Here is a 21,664-nt window from a genome sequence, read left to right on the forward strand (position 1 = left end):
TTAGGTTTCTCCAAAATAAAAGCCATGTTATCAGCAGTTGACACAAAGAGAAACTTCAGAGACAATTAATTTCAATAAAATAAAAATAAAAAACAAAAAACATCACTGGATACTTTTTGCAGATGATTATATGAGTGTATATATATAAATCAAACTTAAGACTGCTGGGTGAGATCAAAAGGCGTGTCCTAAAGAACTATGGATAGAAACCTTCAAACCCATGCTAATATCACTCAGCAAAGGCATATTTAGCTAGTTGTGAAGATAAGCTAGACATGGAAACATCACAGGCTCCATGTGCTGACATGTCATGAGGAGGAGGGAAAGGTGTGAGGTTACAGCTGGACAGCTTAAGACCCTTCCTGCCTACACACACAAAACACATTTCATCCTCTGGGCGATTCTGCTTTGTTAAATATAGATAAGTAAGGACAGTGTGTTTCTTGCTAAAAAAAAAGTACCTCCTTTTTCCCATCATACAAAAGATGATTTTGTTTTGTTAGACAAATCACAGTAGCATAAAACGAAAGCAAAACAAACATGACAAGAAAGCCAACAAAACAAAACAAAAAAACAAAAGCAGAACAGCATGACAAGAAAGCCAAAACAAACCCCAAACAAAAGAAGACAAAACAAAACAAAAGTTCATTACTGCATAAATGTGTGTTTTGTAACCATTTACAGAAACATCAAGGATGATGTCAACTTCTAGAACTTTGAGCTGCTTTAATGTTGAAAAATAAAGGTCCTGAAAAAGACTAGCAAGTATAACTCACAACCACATGGTCTTATTTATCAAACAAGGATCAAAGTCCTTTAGGGGCTTACATTTTCATCATTAAGTTCTTCAAATGGCGCCTTTGTTATGAGTTGAAACAAAAACCCTCTTGCCTTTGTTGCACATGAAAGGAATAGAAAAGAAAACACCTTATGTATGGTTTTGGTGTGACATGCATTTCTGGTGGATAACGTTTAGCTTGTGAACCTATTCTTTAGGTTGATTTAAACACAGGAGAACCACTGTTCCGAGTTTCACTATTCAAAGAGTAAACTGTGTCTTTAGATCATGACAGAATAATGACAAGCTTAGAAGAGGAGGAGCTTTTGAAGATCACCTCGCATTCCCGCACATGTTCAGGTGCTGCTGTGTAAACCAGCGTTCTGAATGGCTAATGGCCATATCAACACGAGACTCAAGTTGACATGTTGGGCTTGTGAAAATCACTTTAGGCAAACCAGAATCCTGGACTGTTGCTTTTCTGACAGCAGTCAATAAATTCTAATTCCAGAATCCAGATGTGTCGGGATAAAATGAGACTTACAAAAGTCCCTGAGGCCATGTGTGTCTGCTCTTGTACATGAATACAACAACTCAGATATTTGACACTAATGACTATCATAAAGACAATATTTTTGCAACTGAAAAGTGCTTCCATTTTTTACAGCATCATCATTACTTGGTCTAGCTAGAAAAGACAGAAATAACACCATTTTAAAGTAAATGGATGCAACCGATTTACTGATGCATAATTGCGGATGGGGGGAGATGTAGGACTTGATTTTATTTATCGGGAATTGGTTGGATTGAAAAAAGTAAATATTGTGTTAAAGTAAAAGTAATTAAAATAAAAACATTTATTTAAAATAAAAATATACAATAAAAAGTAAAAATATTAAATTTGCTAATATAATTCTTACAGAGTAATATAAAGCAACTATAAATGCCTAAGTTATTATTTTTTGGCAAAAAACATTTTGTCAATTGGTTGATCTGATTTTGTACAAAACAATAAAGTAAATAGTTTTAGTCTATTAACTTCTTTCCATGTCACACACTGCTGATGACCTATAGCATCCATAAGTTCACCAAACAAACCAACCTTGACATCAATATGTGGTCAATGTTTTACTAGCCTGCTGTAATATGGTGACGATCTTAAAGGGCCACCTTGTTAGAGTTAAATATTAGCATTTTAATTAAAATGTCTGTTTTTCTATTGATCCATAGTAGTCTTTTTAACCTCTTCGAAAATACACTGCCCGGCTAAAAAAAAAAAAAAAAAGTCGCTGTTTGGATTTTAATAGGCAAATACTTAAGAATCTATGAATGGATCATTATTACAGTGATTATTATGTTTCTAGCATGTTATATGTTTGGCAATGGTTCTTTTAACCCTTAAAGATGGAGTGTGTAGCTTTTCATTTCTTAAACAACCATGTAGGAAGACACATCATGGCCATATTCCAGGATGACAATGTCAAGATTCACCAGGGTTAAAATTGTGAAAGAATAGTTCAGAGAGCATGAAAAATCATTTTCACAAATGAATTGCCACCTCTGAGTCCAGACCTTAATTTCATTGAAAGTCTTAGGGATGTGCTGGAGGAGACTTTACAGAGTGCTCACCTCTTGCATTGTCAATACAAGATCTTGACCAAAAAATGATAAACCTCTTGATGGAAATAACATCACAACATTTATTTCCATCGAGAGGTGCATCATTTTTTGGTCAAGATCTTGTATTAACAATGCAAGAGGTGAGCACTCTGTAAAGTCTCCTCCAGCACATCCCAAAAACTTACACTGAGGTTAAGGTCAGTGCTAATTCATGTGGAAAAAAAGATTCTTCATGCTCCCTCCCAACCATTATAGCTGATCAGGGCATATTTCATAAAGGGGCAGAGTCCACAAGCTGACAAGAGAGTATTACGAGGCATATCTGAATAGCAAATGGCCTTATAAAACTCTGAAATATAAACATTATTATATTAAACTGCTTAATTGTTTATGTTGTTGCATAATTTAAACTATATTCATCACCTTCAATAGCACTTGAAAGAGTCAAAGTGCATGAACTGAAATAAAATGTAACCCTCTCTTTCAAGCCCACATATACTAAAGTCCACATAAACAAGCAGCTTGTAACTTTCTGTGAGTTTTAGCTTGATGTTGGAGTAGTTTACATAAGTTTGGTATTTTAATCTAAGGCTGTCTCAGAATGCAATTTCTAATCAAGAACTTTAAATAAGATGCGAGCTGTAATCAGTTTATCCTAAAGCTTTACTAGTAGGCGTCCCCTCTTAATCCTGACAGAAAATGCAAAATCATCAGCGTCATTCACCAAACTTGCACTTTGAAGCTTGAATGTTGAGCATGATCACTTGTTGGGGTGTCAAGAGTGGGTCTACATTTTATGTCAGCAATCAAAACGCCACATGACCTAATTAAACCAAATAGGCCTGTATTAAAGATTTGTTGACTTGTACCTTTTATTGGACGCTAGAGAGCATTAAAGGCCATAATACAGTTCCATGCAATTGGAAACCTGCACAGCATCCTTTGCCAATACAATGGAAGAAAGCAGTATGATCCAAAGTGACATCAACACTGCCAATTTACCCCAGCAAACCCGTTTAACCTTGGAGGCACAATACAGGCACAAAAGACATCTCTGATAAGATTCTCAACACAACACTTCCACATTTTTACTTTTTTTCCTGACAGTCAAGTCATCTTGGCAATTGCAGGAATTGCCCTCTCAGCTGATCCATTACAGAATGAATTGAGCACACTGTCTATTGGCACTCAGAGGCTCTATTGTTGTGGAAAAGGTCCATGGAGGGCCTCTGACCCAATGAGAAATCTCGCACAATCACTTTCATTTTCCCACTGAAGCCATTTTTTTCCTAAATCTAATAGCTCCATCTACAAGCTTCACTGGAGTCCAGACACTACATAACCCCATTATGATCTGTGACACTATTTGAGAGAGCTTTCAGAACAGTCATGGGAGGATATGAGACGGGACCGTACAGAATATGAAAGTGTGTGCGCAGCAGTGAGAGGGAGGAACTAACTAAAACTAGTGACACTACTAACATAATTACTTTTCAGTAGCTTGTAGTAGCTCTAGTGCTATAATACTGTTCAAGTTTGGGGTCAGTAAGACTTTTTTCCCTTTTTTTGGGAAAAAATCCATTAAAGGCACAATATGTAAGATTTTTTTATTAAAATATCCAAAAACCACTAGAACAATATTATATCTTTTGTTGACTTGTGTACTTACATTATCCCAAAAGTTTCCAACAATGTTTAAATCCAGATAATTCAGCTAGTGTAATGGCCTGTGTCGCCTGTCAATGATGTCATATCCGTGTTACCCTCGATTTCCATGAAAACACCAAAGATGCTTTAATATACTAGGTATTATTAGATAGGTGAGCAACTGTTCCCTTTATTGACAGAAAACTTTCTGTATTTTTGATCAAATAAATACAGTCTTGGTGAGCACAAGAGACTTCTTTTAAAAACATTAAAAAAAAAATCTTACCAACCCCAAACTTTTGAATGGTAGTGTACATCAAAGAAATACATATCTGTTCATTTTAGTGAATCAATTTACATGAATCGGTTAAACAAAAATGTAACAATTGCTACACATAAATCTCTGCAAATGCAATGTATTTTACTGCAAATTTATTTTTCAATTTAATACTGTCATCATAATTTAGACTGTTTTTGTGCCAGATAAACACATGATCTAAAAACTGATCAGTGCTTTGTTAAAACGCTTCAGTAGTTAACGAGCTTGTAGTAGCTCGGGAAGTTAAGGTTTCAGTGTAGTTTCCCCAGAAACGGTGAGCAGAAGGGAATTCTGATGAGGAATGCAAATACCTTAACATAACAGACTAATTAACAAGAAAACCAAACAACTGTAGTTAAAGGAAGACTAGACAGTCTGTTACACATTAGCTTGTACTTTGCACATGGGCCCAGAGACTCACAAAAGATAACAATGGCTAGATGCTGTCACACTTAATCTATTGCCCCTGACAATTTCACTTTCCAAAACAAGCAGAACACCTGGAATTCACTTTTTAGTTTGCAGGCGTTGAAAGAAATGTCAAATCTTTCACATGTAGCTAACATGAGAACCATATAATTAGCATAACTAAACCTATGAACACAACACGAGCAGTCTGCAGCACCACAGGGAAGCTTTACAGCTGCTGAGAAAGCCTGGCTTTGTGACATGCTGCTTGCATTATAAAAAAACATTAATATTGTGGTTTGATCTTATCCGCCATAAATTAGCCTTGAATGTCTCAAAACATTGGCTAATCTAATTTAATTTAGATGTTTCCCTTATTATATGACTCTAATAGAGGTTGATGATTAGATTATTCAAACATATACACGCAAACACATCTCCAATTCTGCAGCAGAATCTAAGTCCCTGTTTACACCTAGTATTAATCTGTCTCTTCTGTCCACTTTCAACCACTTCTGTCCTCATTTCTTTGAGAGAGAGTCTATGGGTGGGTAAATGTATGGGCTTTTTTCAGATCTTTCGATCTAATGGACAAACTAAGCTTGCTCAATTTACATATGAACGTGACCAGAGACGATGGAAAAACACGGAGAGCATCAGCTTTAGTTTCTGCTCTGACAGCCTCAATACCACGTTGAATGTTAGAAATCAGGAAATGTGAAAGAACACTGTGCTTGGTGCGTTTTTAATCTTTGAACAAAATCTGGGTCTCTAGCCAACAAAGTTGAAATCCCATCCGGCTAGTGCACTTCCCATAATGTTTATGTATTCCCATAATGTTTACATCTTTTGTGGCTGTTTGAATGCATTCGACCACTACGAAAGCAATCCGGCCTAATGTGTTGTACACTACCTCTGAAAGTGGTCGAGAGTGGACAAGCTCAAAACATTTTAGACCCGGTTTACACCTGTATTTAGCATCATCCACTGATCGGATCGACCAAAACACACACATCTTGATACCAGGTGTAAACAGGGTCTAACATATAAGGGAGAACAATAAACTGATTACAGCGTACATTGTCCTACTCCAGTGAAAATTTCTCAAGATAGGTTTATTTTTGAAAGTGAATTCCTATATATGCACATACATACATACATACTCTTGGCTATCAAAATATTTCCACCATTAATGCCCAGGGGAAAAAAAAGATTCACTGAAGTTCATTAAAAACGTTGTACTTTTGTGACAACATGCCCCAGTAGTCACAATATATGGGGTAAGTTGTCACAACAAAGCCTGCCATTAAATAGTATGTATAGGACATATTATAATAGGTTTTGTAGCAAAATTGCAAAAAAAAAATAAATAAATAAATAAAAATGCAATTGCAACTGTTTTCAACATTGATAATATAAGAAACTTTTCTTATTAACATTTAACATTTCAATAGTAGTAATACACTGCCCGGCCAAAAAAAAAAAAGTCGAGTCTATGGATGGATCATTATTACAGTGATTATAATTTTTTTAGCATGTTATATGTTTGGTCCTTTTAACCCTTAAAGATGGAGTGTGTAGCTTTTCCTTTCTTAAACAACCATGTATTAAGATGTATCATGGCCATATTCCAGGATGACAATGTCAAGATTCATCAGGCTCAAATTGTGAAAGAATTGTTGGGAGGGAGCATGAAGAATCATTTTCACACATGAATTGGCACTGACCTTAACCTCAGTGTAAGTTTTTGGGATGTGCTGGAGGAGACTTTACAGAGTGCTCATCTCTTGCATTGTCAATACAAGATCTTGACTGAAAAATGATGCACCTCTCAATGGAAATAAATGTTGTGATGTTATTTCCATCAAGAGGTGCATCAATTTTTGGTCAAGATCTTGTATTGACAATGCAAAAGGTGAAGTCTCCTCCAGCACATACCAGAGACTTTCAATGAAATTAAGGACTCAGAGGTGCCAATTCATGTGTGAAAATGATTCTTCATGCTCTCTGAACCATTCTTTCACAATGTTAACCCTGATGAATCTTGACATTGTCATCCTAGAATATGGCCATGATGTGTCTTCCTACATGGTTGTTAAAGAAATGAAAAGCTACACACTCCATCTTTAAGGGTTAAAAGAACCGTTGCCAAACTTATAACATGCTAGAAACATAATAATCACTGTAATAATGATCCATTCATAGATTCTTAAGTATTTGCCTATTAAAATCCAAACAGCAACTTTTTTTTTGGCCGGGCAGTGTATTTTACAATATTGCAGTATTTTTATAAAATATATGCAGCCTTGGTTAGCATAAGACACTTCTTTCAAAAATATTAAGAACATCTTACAGACCCCAAACTTTGTACATTAGGCTTTTTAGCAAAAAGTTTTATGACACAAAACTGTAAAATGTAATGTAAAACTTACAGTATCAAACTATTGTTTTGGCCACCAAAGTTGTACTTGCCTCAATAAAATGTGACCGCTTTGTGCCCCTAAACTCTCAAAATAATTCAAAGAGACTTTCTTCCGCTGTGCCCCTTCAGAATGACTTGGATGTGCTCCTAAAACATGATGTCCACTCAAAGTTGTCAATATAACAAGCTGTCTAAAAGATAAAGTCTTTTTTAGACACTCTTTTAAGATAAAGGCATTTGGCCTGAGCAAACACAGCTTACAGTGCACTAAAAATATTGTAAATGAACAGCACTGGAAACTCAAGCAAGAGTCTCAACTGCCGAATAACGTTTTTTTTTTTTTTTATCTCAGAAGCTATTCATCATGACTCTATTTGCTTATTGTGTATTTATATATGTTCATTTGCTTCACATGACAGTTTATTCTATAACCGTGTTTCTAGATGTTTATCACAAAACCACACAAATACCAACTGTATGCTCTCAGGATTTACTTGGCAGATGATTTCAATCATAAATCCAGCCTGAACATATGGACTAGCAATTCTGTGTTAAGTCACTCCTGCCAAAAATGTAACCTGAAAGCTGCATTTACTGCATCTCAGCACAAAGACATACTTATTAGAATACAGATGGTTCTGTCCTCCAGCCACAGAGACGATGAACATTTATTTGTCCTTTACTGTTAAGAACAAACTCTGGAATGAGGGGGAAAGTCATATGAACATAATTCACTGTCAAAAACAACTCAAGATCAAAGTGTATGCTTCCCAGCCATATATTCAATAAAAAAAGAGCTCATGTTTCAATAAGAAACACATATAGTTCCAGGCAAAGTACAGCAGACTCCTTTTTGACCATCTTTATTTAATAAAACCAAATTAACTTACAACCAGAACAGCTCATGGCATTTTCAACATATCTACCAACAGCACCAGAAATGATTCTGTTTAACTTTCATTGCTATTTATTAATAAATCAAAGTAAGGGGAATTTCCACTGCCTTAACATGCATGCATGGAGGAATGTAATATATCCAGCTTATTGGTGATGTATGGATGGGTTAACTATTTGACCACTAACTGCATACTCAGATAAGAAACAGTACGCATTAAAGAAGAGCAATGTGCAGAGGTGTTTCTCTGTATTTACCTATACTTGACAAATAACAGGTCTAAGATACCCCACTTGAATGCAGGTTAAGCAAGAATGTGGGGTATTTATATGGTAAATTGTTTGACAATCTCTTATGGATTTATTCTTTTAAGTTCACCAAGTCTAACCACATTTATGAAACTATGATTATCTGTGCAATTGCAATACACAGGGTGAAGTCACAGTTTAAATCCTACCTCTCACTACCAATCATTCCTCCAACTGCTAAAATAAAGTTAAAGGGTTAGTTCACCCAAAAATGAAAATTCTGTCATTAATTACTCACCCTCATGCCGTTCCACACCCGTAAGACCTTCGTTCATCTTCGGAACACAAATTAAGATATTTTTGTTGAAATCCGATGGCTCAGTGAGGCCTGCATAGCCAGCAATGACATTTCCTCTCTCAAGATCCATTAATGTACTAAAAACATATTTAAATCAGTTTGACGCGCTGATTTACAAAGCTCCGAAGCTTCAGAAAGCAGTGTTTTTGAAATCGGCCATCACTATATAAGTCATTATTTTGTTTTTTTGGCGCACCAAAAATATTCTCGTCGCTTTATAATATTAATATTGAACCACTGTACTCACATGAACTGATTTAAATATGTTTTTAGTACATTAATGGATCTTAAGAGGGGAAATGTCATTGCTGGCTATGCAGGCCTCACTGAGCCATCGGATTTCAACAAAAATATCTTAATTTGCGTTCCGAAGATGAACGAAGGTCTTACGGGTGTGGAACGGCATGAGGGTGAGTAATAAATGACATTATTTTCATTTTTGGGTGAACTAACCCTTTAAACTACATTGTACTATATGATCTTTAGCAGATCCCTGTTTATATCATTGGAAAATTAAATGTATCAGATTAGGTTATGAAGAATGTGTGCTGTTGATACTGGATGTATTCAGTGCTTCACGGGTTGGTTAAGAGTCATGATTCCCACATCTTCTGACTAATGAACTTACAGGGCATTTTCAATCGTTATTGATTTTAATTCACTCAACAGATAACCGTCACAGACAAAATTTTTAGTTAGGGATGCTCCGATCGATCGTCCACAGATCAGTATCAGCTGATAATGACATTTTATGACTCAATTGGTAGGGTACGTTTACACGACAACAATGCACTAAAAACTGAAAAAATGTTTCCTTTGCATTTTTCGCATTCAGACAACACCATTGTCAAAATGATCCCTGTTCACACAGATCAGTGAAAACAACTAAAAACACTGTATTATGCATGCCAGGCCAGTAGTTGGCAATGTCACTTTGTAAAGAAACACTACGCGCCTACAGACTGAACACGTAATATGCATGTGCATGACGTCACCGTTTTCACAAATTCGTGTTTTTGTAGTTTTCAAAAGTTAGCTTTTTCAGGCCTACAAAATGCTGTTGTCATGTAAATGAATGGCCAAAATGCAAAAAAGTTGATTTTAGTTTAAAATGGTGTAAATAAATTTGGCCAATCTCACAAACTAATCGCAATTTGATGACATAAAACCATAAAAGGTTGCCGATGACTCCCATGAGGCTTTCACGCCATGTTCTGCTTTGTAACTTCACAAAACAGTAATAAACCATAGCTGTCTCAATTCAAACGAGCCCACACACAACACAACATGATCCATAAATCTTAAGAAAACCCTCACGGAGTGACATGACATGCTGCTTGGCTAAAGCTATAGGACTTATAGGATCCGACAGCGTTGCGATCATGACGCAGTGTTTTCAAACGTCATTTGAAAGTTTAACCAATGGAAACTGGTTCTCGGGTATGATGAGTAGGGACATTTCTCATGAATTGGATCGATCGCTCATATTACACAGGTCTTGATTTAACGTGCACTACAGAATAGACCCCCCCCCCCATGCTCATTATGTTCTGTCTTCCGGTTTGTATTTCCACAGCATGAAGGTAAGATCTTACAAATTTATGAATGAACCGCTCGTTTTAAAAACTTCCCAGTCTACTGACATTTGTTATGACATCCGCTTCAAACATTACAATGCTCATGCTAACTTTCATTAACTCTACAATAAGTAAATCTACTTCACCAGCTAATTACTCTTCAATGCCATATAAATATACATAATACTAAAGTTTCTCTGGCACATAAGGTCTATAGAAGCTGAAATAGTGCTGAAAGATCATCACTCATCAACCAGGATCTTATTACTTGTTACTTATTCTATGTAATTATAAATATTTTTATGCGTTTAAATGTTTACACATGTAATTAGTTCTTATGTTCAGTAAAACACAGATTTTTAGACTACCATGGTTTCAAATGCCATAACTTTTGATTGCTTTGAGATATCCACACAAAATTTGGACCAGATGCATTTGGCATGATTGTGAATAAGCCCAATTTTGATTTTATGACCGGTCACATATGCTTTCTAATAGTCATGTCGAGCATGAATAATAACAAAATCAATAAATTGAATCACTTCTTCTGGGGTTTTCTCAGCAGTGTTGTAACATAACCTCAAAACATGATCAAAATCTATTTTCTTCAAAATTTGAAAGGTTTACTAACAAATTAGAGACATGTACTTGATGATTACTTGTTTTTTTATAAGCATTAATTTTAAGTATGCCACTTGAAATCACATGAAATCATTAAAAATGTGTAAGGAGTTAACAGTGACAGTCAACAGAGAGCTTACATATCACTTATATAAAGCTTGAATGATCGGGATCAGCCGATCATGATGACAAGAAATCGGTAGTCGGTATCAGCTGCAAAAACTCTGATTGGAGGATTCCTATTTTTAGCCAATAAAATATTTTGGAGCTGGTTAACTATAAGAAGAAAACAAATTCGGAAAATTCTGAAAACCACAACAATCCAAGACCGTGGGAACAGAGTCGCATGTCTATTGAAATACAAACACATAAACACGCAAAGACTTGATTTAGTAGCGCCATGCAGTCATCCTTCACACTTCCATGCAGTTTTGACAAGCGTGCAAAGTGAATGCGTTAAAACACATCTCCCCAGAGACTCTGAGTGCTTACAACTGTTGAGGACCACACAACACTTACAGACAAACAAAAACCCTCCCCAAGACTGGTGGATGACAAACATACAGACAGGCAGCACTGGTTGAAAATGCATCTCTCTTTTTTGAGAGAGATGGCATTCTAACCGTCCGTTACCTTTCTGGTTACTAACTGACAAGCACTGATACCCATCATGCTTTTCTTCAGGCAGAGAGTGACACTCCACGGGGAGGCGGCCCTCATCCAGGAGTGTCCAGCAACTGTCACGCAGGACCTCGCAGAAACTGCGACAGGGCAGCGGGGGCTGCAGTCCAGGCGGGCCGCACCGTGGTGTCAACAGCAGGCAGAAAAACCATTCCAAACTATGATGGCAGTTTGACCGCAAAAGCCATGCCCACTGGGTTAAAACCACCTGAACTTCCTCCACGCTGCTTTGATTTAGAAAATTGGGCACCATGAAACTCTCCACTCTAGTTCTGGTGCAAAATGGCAAATCAGGATCAACTGGCAAGCAGCGAGAGGATTCAACGACCGGCATGCGAGCTACAAAATACTCACTTTCAATGGTTAGTAGATTATCGGAGACAGAGTATTCAGAGGAATACAACGTCGTGTTATCATACTCATCATGCTCAGTAGAATTATTATAAGTGCTAACATTTTTGACATTAATGCTTTCATTAAATTGACTGTATGCTGGGTCACTGATGCTCTGAAGTCCATCCATCTGGTCCACTTTGGTCTCCAGTTTGAGGTTTCCCACATGCAAACTAGCATTTTCACCAGCAATACCAGAAACGTTGGTTGACGTAACATAGGCATCCTGTCTTTCAAATTGAGAAGATCCAGATCCGGATCCAGAAGCAAATTCAGACCATGACCCATTTACAGATTCAGACTCAACCCCCAACCCGGACCTGGATATGAACTCTGATTCCCCCTCAAAATGACCTCCATTGTAACTGACCTCTTTTTCCACCACAGTTACAGAAGCACTTGTACCTGCTGTTCTGGGCGGCTCTGTCCTCGGTCGTGATGTGGGCCTTAGGGTAGACAGGTAGGCCGGTGTCTGCGTGCCCTTTGCATTTGAGTCATCAGACCAGAACCAGCCATGTGTGTGGCATATCCTCAAGCACACCACAATAAAGAGGCACAGCCAAAACCTGAGCTCAGACATCACGTTCACTTCCAGTCATTCAGCAATTCAAGCAGGATCCTGACATGCCCTCAACAGTAATCCACACCACACACACAGAGACTCGTCCCTGGCTCACCGTAAAGTCACCACAATCAGCCCACAAGCCAGGCAGGAAAAGTTTAGAGGAGGAGTAACATATTTAAAAGAGAGCAGGGGGCTGCTTCGTCATTGGACGAGCTAGGGACCTTTTCCTCCCCCGTAGCTCCATCTCCCCTTTGTCCTTGTGAAAGAGTGTCTCTGATGATAGATATTCTTACCAAAAATGCCTGCAAGGCGTCCTTTTGTATACGCCGGTGCTTCAAATGCCCTCGCTGATGGAATTTAGAGTTGTTTCAACTTACTTTTACAGCCTTTTTAGGGGCACAGAAATTCCAGAGATCCACTGTTACACAGAAACAAGCTGCTTAAACACCCAAAACACCTCTTAAATACAGTCATTTATGCTTTAAATAGGGGTTTTGTCATTTGCTGAACCTCTGATTTTAATTATAATTAAAAAAATAATACTTTTTTGTATTTTCTGAAAGAAATACCAGTGCTTGCAAGGCATGAAAAGAAGAGATATTTAGGAATTTTATGAAATGCTGCATCAGAGACACTATATTGAGTTATCCACAGCAACATAACACTACCATTGAAAAGTTTGTGGTAAGTAGTTAACGAAGCATGCATTAAATTGATCAAAAAAAGACAGTTAAGTAAGTTTTACAAAAAAAAAAAAAAAAAAAAAAGTTTCAAATAAATGCTGTTCTTGTGAACCTGACAAAATGTATCACGGTTTCCATAAAAATATTAAGCAGCACAACTATATTCAACATTGCTAATAATAAAAAAAATCTAAAGCAGCAAATCAACATATTAGAATGATTTTGGAAGAATCATGTGACGCTGAAGACTGAAAATTCAGCTTTCACCGGAATAAATTACATTTTAAAATATATTAAAACAGAAAACCGTTATTTTAAATTGTAATATTATTTCACAATATTACTGTTTTTACTGTATTTTTGATCTAATAAATGCCGCCTTGATGAGCATAAGAGACTTCTTTCAAAAACATGTTAAAAATCTTACCGACCTCAAGCTTTTGAAAAGCAGTGTATATCTAAGACGGAAATCTAAGTCTAAGAGCTAAAAAGATTATTGATATCAATAATCAGAATGTCAAAGGAAAATCAATATGCAGTCACTGTAATTATTATACATAGTTAACAGATGCTATAAAAACCAAACTATGCTACCTAGTTAGAACAACTTAACTGTATTCTCTGTTTAGGAGACAGAGATGTCATAAATCATTTCACTGTGTCAATGAAGTTCAAACAGTAGCTAACTCCACACTCCAGCTTTGAACAAGCTGTCTAAATCTTGCTCACCTCCAACATAAATGCTGAAACCAACCTCCAATATAAATCTTGTTCTCTGGTTTAAACTCACAATTAGTTTTGACAGGGGCCACCTCATGTTCTGTGCTTCATGCAGGGCGCAGTTACGGAGTTATCCAGAGCTTGTGCACTTGTTCAGACAAGCCTACGGGAGCTGGTGACAGAGACCCTCCACATGCTAACTGACACTCTATAAGCACTGTCAAACTATAAATATTTCTCCTGAAGAAATTTACAAATATGCACACATGCATCAGTGGACATTGTGCCTCCCTCTGTATACTGTAAAAAAGATGAAGTTAAAATGAAAAAATTGCTGAAGTACGTTTCACTATTTCAGTCTTTCATGATTTTATGTTTAATTCAACATGTTACTTTAGCAATTACTAGTATTTTTTAGCAAAATTATATGACACTTCAGTCAGAAACAAATGAACTACAATATGATATAATGAAATATTGACAAAAATGAAAAGACAATTTACTATTAATAACAATAAAAAGATTTTAAAAAACAAAAGATAAACAAAATACAAAAACAAACAAAATAAAACTCAACACAGGTCATGTCTAGATCTGACTTTAATTTAAAGCATCTGACTGTTAATTTCAATCCACTGAAAAAGAATGAATTAAAAAAAAAAATTCATACAATACAAAACTAATTTTAGAAGTGTGAAGTACTTTGCTTAAAAGTTAAGAAAGTGAGGGAAAAAAAACTCAAAAATCTAAAATCTTAACGAATAAATAAAGTTGTATAACTTTATGACACCTCAAAGTAACAGTAAAGCCAAAAGATACAATGAAGCATTGTGTTGTGTTGTGTTTTTCTTATCCTCAGAGCTGACAGAGCACTGAATTTACAGCAAGATGAGTCTAGGATGCAAAATCACTCTTTAGGGTTTTGATAAACTGGATAAAAAGCTGAACCAAGGGATTTGGTTCACAGAAAACTCTAGAGTTCACTTAAACAGTGAAAGGACACAATGAGGCATGCAGATATTTCAGAAACCTACAAAGTCTGCCAAACCCCTTGAGGCACAATGGAGAAATCAGACCCTCAGAACAATTCATCAGGAGGCACAGCCAAAATCACTGGGGCTGCCCACTGTGAGTGTGGGAATGACATTAACAAATGCTGAGCAGCAGTAGGATGGACAGTCCTCAAACCACAGCCAAGAACACAGTGAATCTAGCATGGACTCAGCATTGCATTTAGATTTCAAGTGGATGCTGCTAGAAGAATTTTCAATGGTTCTGTGGAAAAACCTAGTAAACAGCCTTTTTGTCTACTGTCTATGTAGACATCTACCTTCTGAGATAGCGTACTAATTGAAATGGAACCTCATTTAGAACAATTTAAACAGACTCTACTGTAGGTGTGACCGAAATTACACACTGTCCTACACTGGATGAAGAGTGAATTTCATGACAATTACATTCTATATGGTATGATTCCACTATGTTGGCTTTTACAGTGTCATTTGAGTCACTTCATTGCCATTCCCAACTACTCCCCCATTGCCTCATGGGATAGTAAAGTGTACACTGGATGTACGCTTCAGAATCTCACCGGAAGGTCATCCGGGTACTTTTTTTGCCTACTGTTTTATACTGTGAATTTGCACATACTATTTTTTTCACATACTGTTTTTCACCTATGCATAGTAATGAAGTATGCAAAATCTTTTTTATTGACCATGTCGCTATGCATTATGACATGACTGACTTCTACAAGGAGGATTCATCCAATGCCACATTGGAACTTGGCCAAAAGAAGGTATTATGCTGCCTACCTTTTGGGAAAAGGTCACAATGGGAATTGTGTCAATGATGTCTTAAAATACCGCCTACGTAAGCAACAAACCAAGCGATGATTGGCTCTTCCAATGCCATTGCATCAGCCAATCAGAAGAACGTCCTAATCCACGTAATCATATATCTTGTACCCTAGCTGGCGATCGCACTGCTGCACGATTATGAAAACTTCTGTCCCTCCTCCTCCCCAGCACCACCTGTAGAAATCTGCTATGGGGATTTTACCATTTTCTAGCCTGTCCTTTTTGTTTGTTATTTTGACTATAAGATAAACAAATTCTTGTATTTGCTCAGCAGCAGCGTAGCAGATTTTGTCTGCTAAAATCAAGCTTATGTATATTTCATGCCCCATGCCAATAAATGCTGGTTGAAATAATCCACTCCGAGAGTTGTCATGACTGAACTACGTTTCAGAGCAGAGCATATTTGTTAACAAAGATTGGAGAAGGAAATCTTCCACACACAAAAAAAATCCATATTAGGTAACTAAAAATATTTTATCATAGAACTCTTTTCTATTTACTGCCAATTCCTACATGCAAGAAATGCAAACAGCAAAGTTAATTAGACTCACTGCAGGTTAAAGGAAGTATGACTTTCTTCATTTTTTTTCGTCTCTTTACACAGGAAATAAAGGTTAATGAACTGCAAACACAGCTTTACCCACAAGGACACTGAAACACGAGCAGCTATGAGAACATGACATCGACACATGCTTCTTATTACCTCGAGCCAAAACGTCACATATATCACCAAAGCAGCTAACAATTCAATAACTGGCTGAAGTCCTGCTGTTTGCTTTTACATAAGGGTTAATGCTAAACCTCATGATTCAGGTCCTACATGGGTGGGAATCTTAGTTTACAGTTCTCCATGGAGACTCCCTCGCAGTCATGACCTTTCTCGGTACACATTCAGGGCCAACGTGTTCTCTGCCATCGGCCAAAAAGATTGTTTGGTGAATGAAAGCTGCACTCACCAGGATGTGATTTAACATGAATTGTAAAAGATATGGCAGCTTTTACTCTTTGCCGTTACAGAAATAAAAAGGCGCTTGTGATGTTTTTCCTTTGGGGAGTCCCTCATTCCTTTATGACTGAACTGGGATACCCTTTATCTTGAATGCCAAGGGACTAAATGATTTGGAAAGTTTGGGTTCTAAGCTTTGTTTTATTAATCATACATCAATAACATCAAAATAGGTGTCACATGTTAGTCTGAGGAGTTTGAGGTGTTCAGGATATGTGGGATGTGCGGCCAGAAAGGATGGGTAGCCAAAAACAACATCCACACCGGTATGTTTTCAGTCACACTCCTCTGCAAACTCCTGAAGAAACTGAGCTTTCCTGACATTTCCTGCCTCTCAATTGTGAGAATTGTGTCCTGGACATGTAATGGCCTTGGGTGTGTTTGAATAAAAAGACTGTTGTTTTCATTAATCCTTTATTTTTTTGGATGGTGTCCATCAAGTCTACATGGTCTCATAAGTATCTTCAGCTAAATTACCAAATTAAAGCAATAGTTGAAATAAATGAAACCTATACACTATACACTGCCGTTTAAAAGTTTCCGTCAGATTTTTTTTTTAAGAAATTAATATATTTATTAAGCAAAGCATTGCATTAAATTGATCAAAAGTGGCAGTAAAGACATTTATAATGTTATAAAGATAAACTTTCTATTCATCAACAAATCCTAAAAAAAAATTGTTTTAAGTTTTACACAAAAATATTAAGTTTCAAAACAATTATAAAGTATATTAAAATAAAAATCTTACATACACACAGCAATGTATCAGGGTATGTATTGGCAGTAGCAAGACCTCAAGATTTTAAGTATATATATATACACACCCTTAAAATCTTAGGGTCTTGCTACTGCCAATACATACCTTGATACGCTGCTGTGCATATGTAAGACATAGTGATGCTGCACAAATAGCATATATAAACTACCCATAGCTGATCTATACAGGTGGAGCTAGGGAAGGTGGAGGGTTTCAAAGGAAGCATGCTGCAAAATGTTATAGTGATATCTAACCAGCCATTTAAATGTTGTGAGCAGCAAGCTTATTGGCTGCAGATGCAATATGAACCAATTAGATTGTGCCAAGTAGTTAACGCTGAGAATATCATCAGTTTGCGTTAAGCCTGCATCAGCCTGTGCCATCTAGAGTTTCAAGACAGAACTAGGCATATATAGTGAGGATTCTTCAACAGCCACCCTTTGTGTTCGAAGGTATACAGCATATAAAAATAATATAATGTCAAAAAATACAGCATATAGGGCTGGGACCGCATTGAGGTGAGTTGGAAAACACTGTCAGATAAATGAAAGGATCTTGTGAATTTGAACAAAGCTTTCTGTATTTACAGGTGACAGGGAATTTGTTGAGTGCTTGTAATTATTTCGAGCATAAGGATAATAACAGCATCTCATCCTGTTTCCGCAGTCCACAGGCTTTCTTTTTAAATGCAGAGAGAGTCTGAACCTTTAACTCAAGCTGACATGCCAAAAGCAGAAGTTATGAGATGTGCAAACAAGGTGTCCTTGATCCATAATAACACAGAAACAGATGTGACACAGGTTTACTGCATCAGTAAACAGGAGCAGACAAAACTTAATTAAATATATTCTTTGGGTTTTTCCCACTGAGACTACTCAAACAGCACCGAAGCAGACATTCATACAGGCTTTTTAAGGTCTATGGTCACACAGTCTCCCTCAAACCTGAATATAATGTTTACATACTTTTAGGTAGAGGAACTTACAAAGTAAACTCTCTCAAAATCATTTAATTTTAGTGTGTGTTACTGATAAGGAACAACAGAAGGTTGTACAGCCAATAAAAAAAAACCCATAGCATAATGTTATTTGCCATTACTGTGATTTAAAAGAAGTGTGGTTATGGGCTAAAAGAATCCTGCTTTGTGGCTCCTGAGCTTTCCAATGTTGAGCAGTACGCACAGGCACAAAACAGATCCGTTATAGATGCATTACCTACTTAATAAAGGAAAAGACAGGCTTAGATGAGATTAAACTGAAAGACAAATTACTGATTAATATGTTCTCTTAACACCAGCCAAAGGGGAAAACCTAGTGATCATCACATGCTGCAATTTAGAGTAACATCGCGCTTTCTCCCATAATTTCACTCTTAGACTTCGTCCATGTGGCTTAGAAGCCAAACTGAGCACATGTGACCCACTTTAACCTCTAATTGCTAGGTCAGTCCTAAACAGACACCATATTGGACCACTTACGGGGGAGTTTAAATAGGGTCACACCACCTGCCAGTCTAACATTTTATCATATGCCACTTTATAGGTCTATTAAACCTTACATACGTTCAGATACACAAGCTTGCAAAACTATAAAACCTGCATATGTTCAGATACACAAGATTGCAAAACTATTCCACACAAAATGATCAAACAATAAATATCAATAAATATTTCTCCTTTTGTCTCATTCAAATGACTTGGGCATGTCTAGTCTAAAGCTTCAGAAAAGTGCTGCAGTCAGTAAGAAAATTGAGCATGTAAACAGACCCCTGCCAAAAAGCCAGAGGATACTCAATAGCCCCTCACGGTGTCCAGTGAACCAGTGAAAAACAACAAAAGAAAATTCTTCATTATGTCATTCCAAACCAGTAAGACTTTTCTTATTTGTTTTAACTTAAGACATTTTAATGAATTTTCATCAATTATTAATCAATTTAGCAGAATTTTCAAGTTGTTTTTGTCGATGAAAACGAATGCTGGCCATGGTGGTGTCAAGTCATATGAGTTTCAGAAAATTTTGGGGTGAACTGCCCCAAAGTAAACACACAAAGGAAGTCCAAATGGATATATAAGGTCACCCTTCATTTACATGCATAGAAAGATCTATGGTATGAGCTCTCTAAGGAGCATATGGAAGATCCATATGATGTGTTTTTACAGCTACAAGGGGTTGTAACCCCTGCACTGTGTCTCCATAAACCGAGGTCACCCTGGAAAAACTAATCTACAAGACCCAATGATGGTAAAGGCAGTTTGCGCAATAAAAACACCCTCAGCCTGAATCAATTACAAACTAAGACACAAATGCACATACACTACACAAAAAATCCATGTCCAACACCTTTCTTGCTCTGTGTGCATGTACATAAATGTTATCTTAGCAGGAAGGACAAAAAAAAGAAAAGAAAAAAAAAAAAAAAAAGGAGGCATTTGGGGAGTATAGAAGGAATACCCCATCCTAAACTTCAAAGACTCAGTGACAATGACATGGAATGCATGGCATGCCTTCATGACACCAGCAGGCTTTTGTCTGGACCTCTCTGGCTCTCTGCTGGGTAGAGAAGTCAGCAGGCGAGCCACAGGAGGGCATTTACATGCTAAACACTGCTTCCTCGGGGAGGGCGCACTGGACAGAGCTTACCCAGGGGGGCATCAGGCTGCTTCAAAAAGTAATGAGTTTAGTTAAGGGGTATCTCCTGAGCGGAGGGTGGTCCTGATTTCATTCTGTCTCCAGTGGCTCCAAGAGTTCCACTGCTAGTCTTCTAGTGAGTCATGGTATGTGTCATCTAGCTGTGTCCAGTATTGATTCTGCAGTTGTATTGTTCCTAAAGGCACTTAAGGTTTATTCTACATGCTGGACTTAATTTTCAGAGACACAAAAATATAAATAATAGTCTCCAAACATTACTTTGACACTTAAGTCACACTTAATGTATGAATGTTGTTACATTAGAAACAAAATATAAATATTAATAGTAATAAAAACAAAAAATAAAATACAAATAATGTATTAAAAAAGAAATGAATAATAGGTGATATTTGTGTATACATTTGTTGATAAAAATGTTATATAAGTAAGCAATAAGGTACGACAGGCTGTGCTGTATCGTGTTCCTGTCCTTGATTCTGATTGGTCAATAGCTGTGTTTTATTCACGATAAAACACGGCTATGACCGCTTCAACCAACTCTGCTTCGCGTCGTGCCTAACAACGCTCTTCAGCCATGACTTATTCACGATACAGCACTAACTTCGAGTACCTTATTGCTTTTATAAAACGGTTATACAAATATTAAAGCAAAAAATATGTATCAATGCAACTTTCATGAAGTAAAGTTTCACTAAAAGCCTTCCTTCCGCCGGAAAAAATAGTCCCTGACTGTGAACAGCAACAGAAGTTACATTATTACACCATTAGATGGCGGCAAAGACTGTCAGAAGCGAAGACTTTTACATTGAAAAGAATTGTTGTGAACACTGAACAAAACGCAACTGACAAATGCTTTGACTAGCGCTGTCAGTCACAGGAAAACCCCTTAACTGTTAAAAGGACAGGATAATACATCGGACATTAAAACAGATTTTTTATTATGAACATAGGACTGACCTGAAGGAAAATGCTAAATCTGAATAATAATCAGGTAATAAACTTGCTCACTCGATTTCTTTCTCACAACACTCTTCTACATAATATAGTAAGCTTCAATGAACATTATCAATGAGAACATACAGTTTACTTTGCTAAGAGTGGTTGCTAAGGGTGTTGTGTAGTGATACACAGAACCGTTGGGTGAAGCGGTCATAGCCGTGCTTTATCGTGAATAAAACACAGCTATTGACCAATCAGAATCAAGGACAGGAACTAACCGTTTTATAAATTTTATATGTAACATCACAATACTTATTTCCATCAAGAAGTGCATCAGTATTTGGTCAAAAGCTTGTATTGACAATGCAAGAGGTGAGCACTCTGTAAAGTCTCCTCCAGCACATTCCAAAGACTTTCAATGAATTTAGGGTGTGAAAATGATTCTTCATGCTCCCTCCCAACCATTCTTTCACAGTTTGAGCCTGATGAATCTTGGCATTGTCATGCTGGCATATGGCCT

General features: G+C 36.9%; 1 protein-coding gene across 7 annotated transcripts in view; it reads right to left on the bottom strand.

Annotated features, from left to right (window-relative positions):
- col18a1a (collagen type XVIII alpha 1 chain a) overlaps positions 1 to 21,664 on the bottom strand; it is a 90,119-nt gene that overhangs the window by 29,356 nt on the left and 39,099 nt on the right. For 2 of the 7 annotated variants that reach the window (XM_051906838.1, XM_051906837.1), the window contains exon 1: positions 11,527 to 12,658. The exons of 1 other annotated variant lie outside the window; for it this stretch is intronic. In XM_051906838.1, the coding sequence (XP_051762798.1) occupies positions 11,527 to 12,547 (1,021 nt within the window). In that variant the 5' untranslated portion in view covers positions 12,548 to 12,658. Of the gene's footprint in view, positions 1 to 11,526; positions 12,659 to 21,664 lie in introns of those variants that run through there. 4 more of the 7 variants (XM_051906840.1, XM_051906842.1, XM_051906843.1 and 1 more) reach the window with 4 other exon arrangements.

Source organism: Ctenopharyngodon idella, chromosome 9 (genome assembly GCF_019924925.1).
Source record: "Ctenopharyngodon idella isolate HZGC_01 chromosome 9, HZGC01, whole genome shotgun sequence".
Taxonomy (NCBI): Eukaryota; Metazoa; Chordata; class Actinopteri; order Cypriniformes; family Xenocyprididae; genus Ctenopharyngodon; species Ctenopharyngodon idella.